Source organism: Telopea speciosissima, chromosome 7 (genome assembly GCF_018873765.1).
Source record: "Telopea speciosissima isolate NSW1024214 ecotype Mountain lineage chromosome 7, Tspe_v1, whole genome shotgun sequence".
NCBI lineage: Eukaryota > Viridiplantae > Streptophyta > Magnoliopsida > Proteales > Proteaceae > Telopea > Telopea speciosissima.
Window position 1 is genome coordinate 36,637,910 of NC_057922.1, and position 10,321 is coordinate 36,648,230.

At 49.9% G+C, this 10,321-nt stretch overlaps 1 protein-coding gene across 1 annotated transcript; it reads left to right on the forward strand.

The window, feature by feature from the left end:
* Window positions 1–792: 792 nt before the first annotated feature.
* LOC122668518 lies at window positions 793–1,254 on the forward strand. The gene has a single exon (XM_043865071.1). It carries the CDS (start codon window positions 793–795, stop codon window positions 1,252–1,254), a length of 462 nt encoding a protein of 153 aa, XP_043721006.1.
* The last annotated feature ends 9,067 nt before the right edge of the window (window positions 1,255–10,321 follow it).

Here is a 10,321-nt window from a genome sequence, read left to right on the forward strand (position 1 = left end):
AGCACCCCTCCACAATCACGGGATACGAATTGGGTCGCGATCCCGTAATAGAATCAAGTCACACCCTCACAAGGACTCGTACCGCTTTAGGAGTCCAACTCCGAGAATAACTCTCCATTCCGCTCCGTACGGAAGAGCCTTGCCAATAGAGGACTCTTACCATACAAGGACTCATGCAACCGCCTCATCTCACCCTATAAATACCCAGGTATAGAGCTCAAACGCTCATCTCACTTTCACTAAGATGTTACACTGGAGACTTGACTTAAGCGTCAGAGAGTCTTAGACCGAAGCCACACCGGCTCTCTTGTGCTCACTCAGTTTTTGCAGGCTCATTCGTGGGTGAACCGGGCATCGGAGGTTTTCACACACAACAGATTTGGCATCGTCTGTGGGAACGACATCAGCTAGTCATCGTCGTTTCTGCAAATCAAGAAAGCAAGGACAATGGTCGTGGAAACAAGATCAGGACAACACGGCTCTGCCTCCCGCGGGGATGAGCCACAGCCCGATAGGCAAGAAAGACAGTTGCCGCCCCTGAAACGTCACGGCAGGGCGCGGCTGGAAGACCCCCACAAGGGGGAGGAACTCAGTGCAACGCGGGTGTCGCGGCCAACCCGGCCCCATCGATAGACTGAGGAAATGAGGGAAGCGTGTTGGACACGGCAGCAAAGGGTCGACCCCGGGCCAAGCAATGACAAAGGAGCTCCCATATACACTATCCTTGGAGGGCCCGGACAAGAATCCACCAGGAAAGCCAAGGCGAATGCGTGGCTCGTCGTGGTCGCAGATATGCCGAACAAGAGGCCAAAGTCTGAGGCAACAATCTCTTTCACCGAGGCCGACCTTGAAGGTATAAGTTTACCTCATGATGACGCTTTGGTGGTGCAAGTGGAAATCGCGAAGAGACCCGTCCATCGGGTATTGGTCGACACAGGAGCGTCGATGGATCTTATGTCACACGACGCCAATCGACAGTTTGGCTTTGGAGATGACACGCTGAAGCCAGAAGGAACCTTGCTCCATGGATTCTTGGGGGCCGCCGCCACGATCAAAGGGTCGACCGACCTACTGGTTACGTTCGGACAAGCCCTATGTCAAGCGACGATCCAAGTCAAGTTCATGGAGGTACGGTCAGTGGTGGCTTTTAATGCGATCCTCGGTTGCCCGTCACTCACCGCCCTCCAAGCTATCATCTCGCCGGTGCATTTAAAGATGAAGTTCCCCACGGAGAACGGGATCGGAGAAATCTGAGGTGATCAAAAGAAGGCTCGGGAATGTTACGCAACATTCGTCAAGCAAAACAAAGGAAACGTCCGAGGAATGGCAATGTGCATTGAGCACCTCCCTGAAGACCAGAGGGATGCGCTCACTGAAAAGCGCGGAAGGCCCGTAGAAGACCTCATTCTATTCTCCCTTAGTGATGAAGATCCAACAAAGACGGTACAGCTCGGATCACTACTGAGCGAAGAACAAAGGAATCGGCTAAGAAATTTCCAGAAGATGAATGTCGATGTCTTTGCTTGGTCGGCCGCCGACATGCCCGATATACCAAGGCACATAGTTGAGCACCGACTCCATGTGGACCCGAGCCGAAAGTTGATCCAATAGAAGAGAAGAAACTAGGCCCTCGATCGGCAAGCCGCAATCAAAGAGGAAGTGGAGAAACTCCAACAATCAGGATTCATCTGAGAAGAAAAGTTCCCGACATGGTTGGCGAACGTCATCATGGTTCTCAAGCCGAACGAAAAGTGGAGAATGTGCATCGATTATACTGACCTCAACAAGGCGTGTCCGAAAGATGAGTATCCGCTACCTCGGGTCGACCTATTTATAGACGCCGCTGCTGGGCACGAGATGCTGAGCTTCATGGAGGCGTACTCCAGTTACAATCAAATCCTGATGCACAATGAGCATGACTCCTATATGGCTTTTCGAACCGACCAAGAAATTTTTTGCTACAAGGTCATGCCATTCAGATTGAAGAAAGCCGGAGCGACGTATCAACGGTTGGTAAACCACATATTCCGCGAGCAAATTGGTAGAAATATGGAAGTCTATGTGGACAACATGTTAGTTAAGAGCTTGAAGGCCGAGCATCACTTGGCTGACCTAGAAGAAGCCTTCGACGTGTTGAGGAAGAACTAAATGAAGCTAAACCCAGCCAAGTACGCTTTCGGCATAACCTCCAGAAAATTCCTTGGCTTCATGGTCTCCATACGAGGTATCGAGGTCAATCCGACAAAAATCAAGGCAATTCAAGAGATGAGCCCTCCAAGGATGATCCGAGAAGTATAAAGGTTGAACGAAAGAGTCGCGGTGTTAGCACGGTTCATGTCGAGATTGGGCAATAAATGTCTCCCATTTTTTAAAACTTTGAAAAACATTCGAAGCCCGAAGGATTTTAAGTGGACCGAAGAATGCCTGCAAGCTTTTGAAGACTTGAAGAAGTACTTGGAGAATCCGCCTCTCCTCTCCCGACCTAAGCCTAAAGAAGAGCTTCAAATTTACCTCGTCGCGACCCCGATTGCGGTCAGCGAGGTACTAATCAAGGAGGAGGGCCGAACACAAAAGCCCATATACTACATTAGCCATGCTCTCATCAATGCCGAGACAAGATACTCCAAGTTTGAGAAGGTAGCATTTGCCCTTGTCACGGCCGCAAGAAAGCTGAGGCCATATTTCCAATCTCATTCAATCACGATGTTAATCGATCAACCCCTCAAGAAGATACTGCACAAGCCAGATGTGTCGGGTCGGTTGATCACGTGGGCAGTGGAGCTGAGCGAGTACGATATAAGATATCGCCCAAGAACGACGATAAAGGGACAGGCTCTAGCAGATTTCATCGCGGAATGCACGATACCCTACCCCGAGGTGCGGGATATCGAATTAGCGGGAGAGACCAAGGCTGAGCTCAAAGCAGAACAGTCATGGTCATGAACGTTGACGGTTCGAGCAATTCCGGCAGGTGTGGAGCGGGCTTGATGTTGGTTAGCCCCGAGGGGTTTCGCATCCAATACGCCCTAAGATTCAAGTTCCCAGCCTCCAACAATGAGGCTGAATATGAAGCCCTCCTAGTCGGACTCCAAGTCAACAAAGCATAGGGGTCAACCGACTAAAAGTATGGAGCGACTCGCAACTTGTGGTTAACCAAATCAACAGTGAGTATGAGGCCAAGGATGAAAGGATGATAGCATACCTGAGCCGAGCCCGAGCACTGATCTCCGAGCTTGAGCACTTTGAGATGGTCCGAGTACCGAGACAAGAGAATGTTGTGGCTGACTCCCTCTCACGGCTAGCCAAAGCCGACCTCCCAAATCTGAGCCGATCGGTCTACATTGAAATTTTGGAAAGGCCATCCCCACAAGAAGAAAGTGTCAAGCACATTGAAGAAGACGGGCCAACCTGGATGGACCCGATCGTTAATTACCAGGAGAACGATCAACTCCCAGAGAATCGAGATGAAGCAAGGAAAGTCAAGATCCGAGCCATGAAGTACATGATGATCGATGGCATATTATACAAGAGAGCTATCTCGACTCCCCTCCTCCGGTGTCTCAGGCCGAAGGGTGCCGAGTACACCATGGCATAAGTACACGAAGGAATATGTGGGAGCCACATGGGCGGAGCATTGGCATATAAGATACTTCGGTAAGGATTCTACTGGCCGAGAATGCAAGAAGAAGCTATGAAATATGTAAAGACATGTGAGAAATGTCAACTATTTATACTCGTCCCAGGCCGACCCGTGACGAAGCTAACCCCGATGCTGAGCCCAATACCGTTTGCCATATGGGGGATGGATATTCTCGAAGATTTTACCCCGGCATCCAGAAATCGGAAGTATTTGGTGTTTGCTATCAACTACTTCACCAAGTGGGTTGAGGCCGAGCCCTTGGCCACCATCACCGAGAAGAACATGGAGAAGTTCTTCCGAGATAAAGTCAGCTACCGGTTCTGGCTACCCAAAGTGCTCATCACGGATAACGATGCGTAAATAAGCCAAACTTTTGGGAATTTTACAAACACATCTACATCGATTTTCGACTAGTGTCAGTAGCCCATCCACAGGCCAATGGGCAAGTGGAGGTGTCGAACCGAACACTATTAGTGGGAATTAAAAGGAGATTGGATGACGCCAAAGGAAGATGGGTAAAAGAGCTCTCAAGCGTCCTATGGGTATATAGGATGACCGTGAGAACACCAACAGGAGAAAGCCCGTTTCAACTGACATACGGAACTGAAGCCCTCACCTCCGTGGAGGTCAAGGCCTCATCGTATCGGGTGCAAAACTTTGACGAGAAGACCTATGAAGATGGGCCGAGAGCTAACCTTGACTTCCTCGATGAAGTAAGGGAGAACGCTCTACTTCGGAACACTGCATATCAACAGAAGACGGCGAGGTACTACAACTCAAGGGTAAAGGAATGACACTTATGCCAAGTAGACCTCGTCCTCATAAAACTCAGTGCATCTCAGCCAAGGCAACAAGGAAAATTAGCGCCAAATTGGAAAGGCCCATATATAGTCTCCAAGCAAATTCGCCCAGGAACGTATCGCTTGCAGACTCCGGGGGGCAAGAAGGTACCGAGGCCTTGGAACTCGGATAATTTGAAGAACTTTTTTCAATAAGTATTCTGTTCAGCTCAGCTCAGTCCAAACACCTATGTTTTCGGCTTCGACTTTGACTTTGTATGGTTTAGCTTAGATGTTCTTTTCAGTTTGAAAGTCACTAAATTGAGATTCTCCTCCATTCTTCAGTTTGTTTTGAGTCTCAAACATGTCGAGTCATAAGACCAATCCTCATAGACTGGCCGATGTTGAAGATCGACCCTCATAGGTCGGTAACCGAGTCATAAGACCAGCCCTCATAGACAGGCCGACATTGAAGACTGACCCTCATAGGTTGGTAGCCAAGTCATAAGACCAGTCCTCATAGACTTGCCGACGTCAAAGATTGATCCTCATAGATCGACCACCAAGTCGTAAGACCAATCCTCAAAGGTTGGCTAACCACAAAGACCGACCCTCATAGGTCGGCAACTAGGTCATAGGACCAGCCCTCATAGGCTGGTAGATTGACCAAACTAACCTTCACCACGGTCAGGTAGAATGGAGGCTGAAATTAAATAAAAAACCTCTAAGTCATGGAGCTCGGCCAAGCGGACGCCTCAGTTACATAGCCCAACATGGTAACTGACCCGAGCTGGTGACTAAAGCTAACGCAGTGGCTTAGGACTAGAGGGCGGATGAGAGCTCAGCCTTGGTCCTCCATTACACTGCACGGCCAAATGCCAAGGTCTAACTGACAGCCAAGGCCGAAGGTTGTTAAAAATGGCCAAGTCCTTGACCTCGGCTGAGAGGGCAGACCGAATGCTCGGCCTCAGCACTAGGACGGAAGAGCAGCGTTGACGAAATAATGAAAAGAGAATGATCGAATGCAAACACTTAGACAAAATTTGGAAGAAAAAGACATTTCATTCATTCAAAGTCGACAGCTCGGCATGGTACAAAAAGCCTTTCGACTTAGTACATGAAAAAAGAGATAAAAAGTTTTAAAATTTGGGGGCGACGATCGGATCCTTAGCGGCTAGGTCCTCGGCAGCATCCTCGACGGCATCCTTGGAAGGCGATGTTCATGGGTCCTCGACAAAGGTGGACGGCTCACCTCGGGGGGTGACCTCAGTCAGGACGGCTTGCTCTACCTCCACCCCATCCTCCTCGCCCAACTCGGCGACCATGGTGGTCGCGTCCTCGTCAAACTGAGAGAAGTTGAGGTGGGAGAAAGCAGCCTTGACCTCGGCCAGGGCGTCAGCTCGGCCCTCATCGTACCCCTTCACGTACGAAGGTTTCCTCAGGCGATGTCACATTTTGTTAAACTCCTCTGACCGGAGGTACGCGTCCACCGCCTCTGCTCGGGCACCCGCTAGGTCAGCCTCGGCCTTCTTCTTGGACTGCTCGAGCTGGGTCTTCAGGGCCTGCATCTCCTTCTTATGCTGAGCTGACTCATCTTGGAGGACCTTGAGATCGGACTCGGCCTTCTCGAGCTTCCCCTCGGCCTTGCTGCGCGCTTGGATGGCCGAGCTCGCCTCCTTCCCAGCCTACTGACACTGAGCTTTGAGGAAAGCGTTGTCATTGATGGCCCGCTCAAGCCGAAGAGTGGCCTCGATCGCCTTAGAGAGGCCCTGAGAAAATAAGTCGAGCGTGAGTAAAGCTGAGCCAGAAGAAGAAAACTTACTCGGCAAGAGAAAAGAAAAAGCTTACCATAACAAAATCCTAGAAAAGAGTGGAGAGGAGCTCGGGGTCGGTCAACTCCTCCAGCATGGCTTTATCTTTGGGGAGCCGACCTGCATCGTGCCACTTCTTAGCTTGAGCAGTCGAAGTCAAAGCCAAATCCCCTGGGAAGAGATGCCAAGCAGGTCGGATCGGGATGTTGCTGGCCGAGACCCTTCCCAAGGCTAGCCGACCGATGTCCTGACTCGAGGCAACCGAAGGAGGGTTACCGCCCAAGGTGTTGACAGAGAGCTTGTGCCGTTTGATCTCCCTAAGAGGGCTCAGCTTGCCCTTGTCCCTCTTGGACTTCCCTTTCCTCGGCGGGTTCGATGTGCCCTTCCCTTTCCCGGCCTTGCCCTTTTCGGGCTTGGTGGACTCTCCTCTTGATTTGGCCTTCTCGGCTGCTTTCCTCCTCCTTTCTTCAATCAGCTCGGCCTTTAGCCGAGCCGAGTCCATCTAGAGGACGTTGCAGACCACTACAAAATGGAAGAGGGAATTGGAACACATAATGAAAAATACAAGTAACGAGCTCGGCTCGGATTTCCTACCCAGGGTCAGGCTCCACATCCGCAGAAACTCCTCATTCAGGAGCTGCATGATGTCGAATGGCGGGTCCTAGCAAATCTATTTGTACCAGGCCTGCTCGTACTTGTTCAACGATAGCACCCAGTTGACATAGCTGAGCTTTATCTCCTTCCACTCAGTTCGGAAGGGGCAGTCAGGAATGGTAGCAAAAAAGAACCGAGGCTTCCAGTACTTATTGGAGGAAGGCACTCGGTCCAGATACTTGTATGTATTTAACACCAAACCCTTTTGTGTTCGGCGGGTGAAGTAGTACCACCCCTTCTCCGAGGACTTCTTTAGGTACCAAAGTCGAGAAAAGAGATTTACACTCGCGGCTCAGTCCATTTGGTGGAAGAAGACGTGGAAGCCATACAGCAGTAGCCACACGTTCGGCGTCAGCTGACCCGGGGAGAGGTGGAAGTGATCCAAAATTTAGCCACCAGCCCGAGCACTGGGATCCTAAAGGCGTACTTAAACACGATCTCGTACAAGGCCACCTCGTCGGGCTAAATGAAATAGGCCATCTCCCCAGGGTTGGGAGCTCAGAGCTTGATCTCCTTGGGAATGGCGTAAATCTCCCTTAACCGCCGAAAGTCAGCCTCGGTGAGTGTACCAATGCTCCCATCGGCAGGTTCTGGGACATTCGTAGAGGAGTCGACCAAATCGACCTCCTCGTCAGAAGATTTCTCTTCATCTGATTCTTCGTCGTCTATTGAGGATGATCCCGAGCTCTCGGCTCGATCTTCAGCAATAGGCTAAGGCTTATGGCTAGACTCTGAGGGCAAGGGGACTTCGGCAATGTCACCCTGAAGGGTTCCACCACGACGGGCTTGTCCGAGGTCAAGCCCAACAAATCTATGGTAGGAGAGTGGGTGGAGAGCTCTTGGCTTGGACTCGTACCCTCACCCACCCTAGCGTGCACTTCGCCCTCGTGACCACTACCAACTAACATGCTAAAAAGAGTAGACTTACTAGTTGAAGGAGAGAAGAGCTGAACACGAGATGAGCTAAAAGACTGGAGGACGCCGAGTACTTGAAGAGCTGAAGACTCTGAGCTAGCCGAGCACTCTGAAGATTTGAAACAGTGAAACATAAGGGAAGAGCCTTCGCCTATTTATAACCACCGAGTGGCCTAGATCCAACAGCCGAGGAGAGTTTAGAAAAAAGAGATCTAACAGTTTAGATCTTGCAACGATTCGAATTCCCGAGCCATTATTGCAATAGGTGATGTGGCACTGACACCCAACTACCAAAATCCGTACAACGTCAAATCGCCACAGATGAAGAGCTCAGACTCGGCCTCGGGATGAAATAAACGGCACGCTAAAAGGTTGTACTCATCAAGGATGAGCCGAGCCTTGATGAGTAGGGGGCTTGTGATAAGTCATAAAATCCCCATCCAACCATGAAGCGCCAGGTGGAGGTACTGAGACTGAACCTGAGGACCGAGCCGAGCTTACGGATGCCGTGCCAAATCGGTCAGCCGGTGCAAGACCATCACCATAATTCTCCATATGATCGAGCACCCTGGTCGAGCATTGGGTCTATCGAGCACTGAGCCGTGCCTACTAAGGTCGGCCATACAGACAAGCATCTCCAAGGGTGAGCATTGAGCCGAGCACCAATGCGGTCCGAGAACAACCCAGCTGAACCCGACACTTAGGGCACCGTACATAAGCCACCCATGCCGAGCATGGGCCCGAGCACCAAGGGCCCGGCCATCTGAGGCCGAGGCCTCACCAGAAGTAGTAACACCAACTCCTCCTGAATCACGGAGCCACATCAGCACACCCCGACAATCACGGGCTATGAATCGGGTCACAATCCCGCAATAGAATCAAGTCACACTCTCACAAGGACTCTTACCTCTTTAAGAGTCTGACTCCGAGAATAACTCTCCATTCCACTCCGTACGGAAGAGCCCTGCCAATAGAGGACTCTTACTATACAAGGACTCATGCAACCGCCTCATCTCACCCTATAAATACCCAGGTATAGAGCTCAAACACTCATCTCACTTTCACTAAGCTGTTACGCTGTTGCACTAGAGACCTGACTTAAGCATCAGAGAGTCTTAGGCCGGAGCCACACCAACTCTCTTGCGCTCACTTAGTTTTTACAGGCTCATTCATGGGCGAATCGGGCAACGGAGGTTTTCACACACAACAGCAGGTAATCTCATTGTCTTGGAACATTGGAGGCCTTTGAAAGATTGGCTCTTCTCTTTCATTGAGGTGTGGGTGCATATCCTAGAGGTCCCTAAGGAACTACATGACCTTCATCTGATTTCTAAACTTGCTACAAAAATTGGGCCTGTGTTGAGGGTGATGCATATTTCTAGTTTTCGATCATGTCAGAGGCTTCAATATTTTCGTGTTCGAGTGCAAATGGACATCAGGAAACCAATCAAGGTTGTTCTACGGATCAAGCACCGGAGTGGCGACTCACAAATTGTTGATATTCGATATAAAAGGCTGCCATTATTCTGCTACTACTGTGGTCTGTGGGGCCACGACGAGTCCCGATGCAAGTTGCTATTTGAAGATGAATGTATCCATCGTACATCCCACCAATGTGCTGCAGATCATATATGCTCTGAGTTTCAACGTCACCGCTTCCATCCTCATCTGCGATGTACGATACCAGATAACTGATTGCTAGAACAAGCTGTAACTCTCAATGTCACTGAGGCGGCACCACAGTCATCTCATGGCCAATCGCCTCCCCCGTCCGACAATGGAGCGGCTGCACATGTCCCACTTTCCAGGTCAGATTCATCTCATGCCACGTGTCCTTCCAACACCACACTCCCGATTCTCATGCATAACCCCCATATTCTTTCATTAAGTCCTCCAAACGCTTCTTCATTGATTCCTCAACCTTTACAAACACAACCACCAGCCATGACTCCAGTTCCTTCTCTACCATTACAGCCTCAACACTTGACAACAGCATCTCATGCTTTACAGCCCCGGCCCATAACATCTATATTTCCTCCACAGCTGTCCTCAGACGTTTCCATTTTAAATCCTATTCCATTGTCTAACCATAATGCTCTCCCTCTCCTTCAATATCTTAATCAGATTCCACATTCTAAGGAAGTTATTCACGATCTCTCCTCTCTCCTTCCTTATATGTCGGGCGTTTCCTTATCTAGTGCAAACCAATTACAACCCATTACCACATGCAATATTAACTCCCATCTCTCTTTTCCATCTTCCACCAACGGTGAAAAAGTCACATCTAATCCATTCAAGATTCCATCTCACTTCTTAGTTACTCAAGATGCTACCCACTCTCCCACTATTTCCCCTACCATGATTACTCCCACTCATATCCCTGTTCCACGACCTATCCAATCACCAAAGAGGCCAAGAGTTAATACTATGGAGGATACACATATGGATCCGGATACTAAGATGCATTTCGGTGACTCGTTTGTTGACCCAAATACAAATATGCTCCATTTTTTAGGGCATAC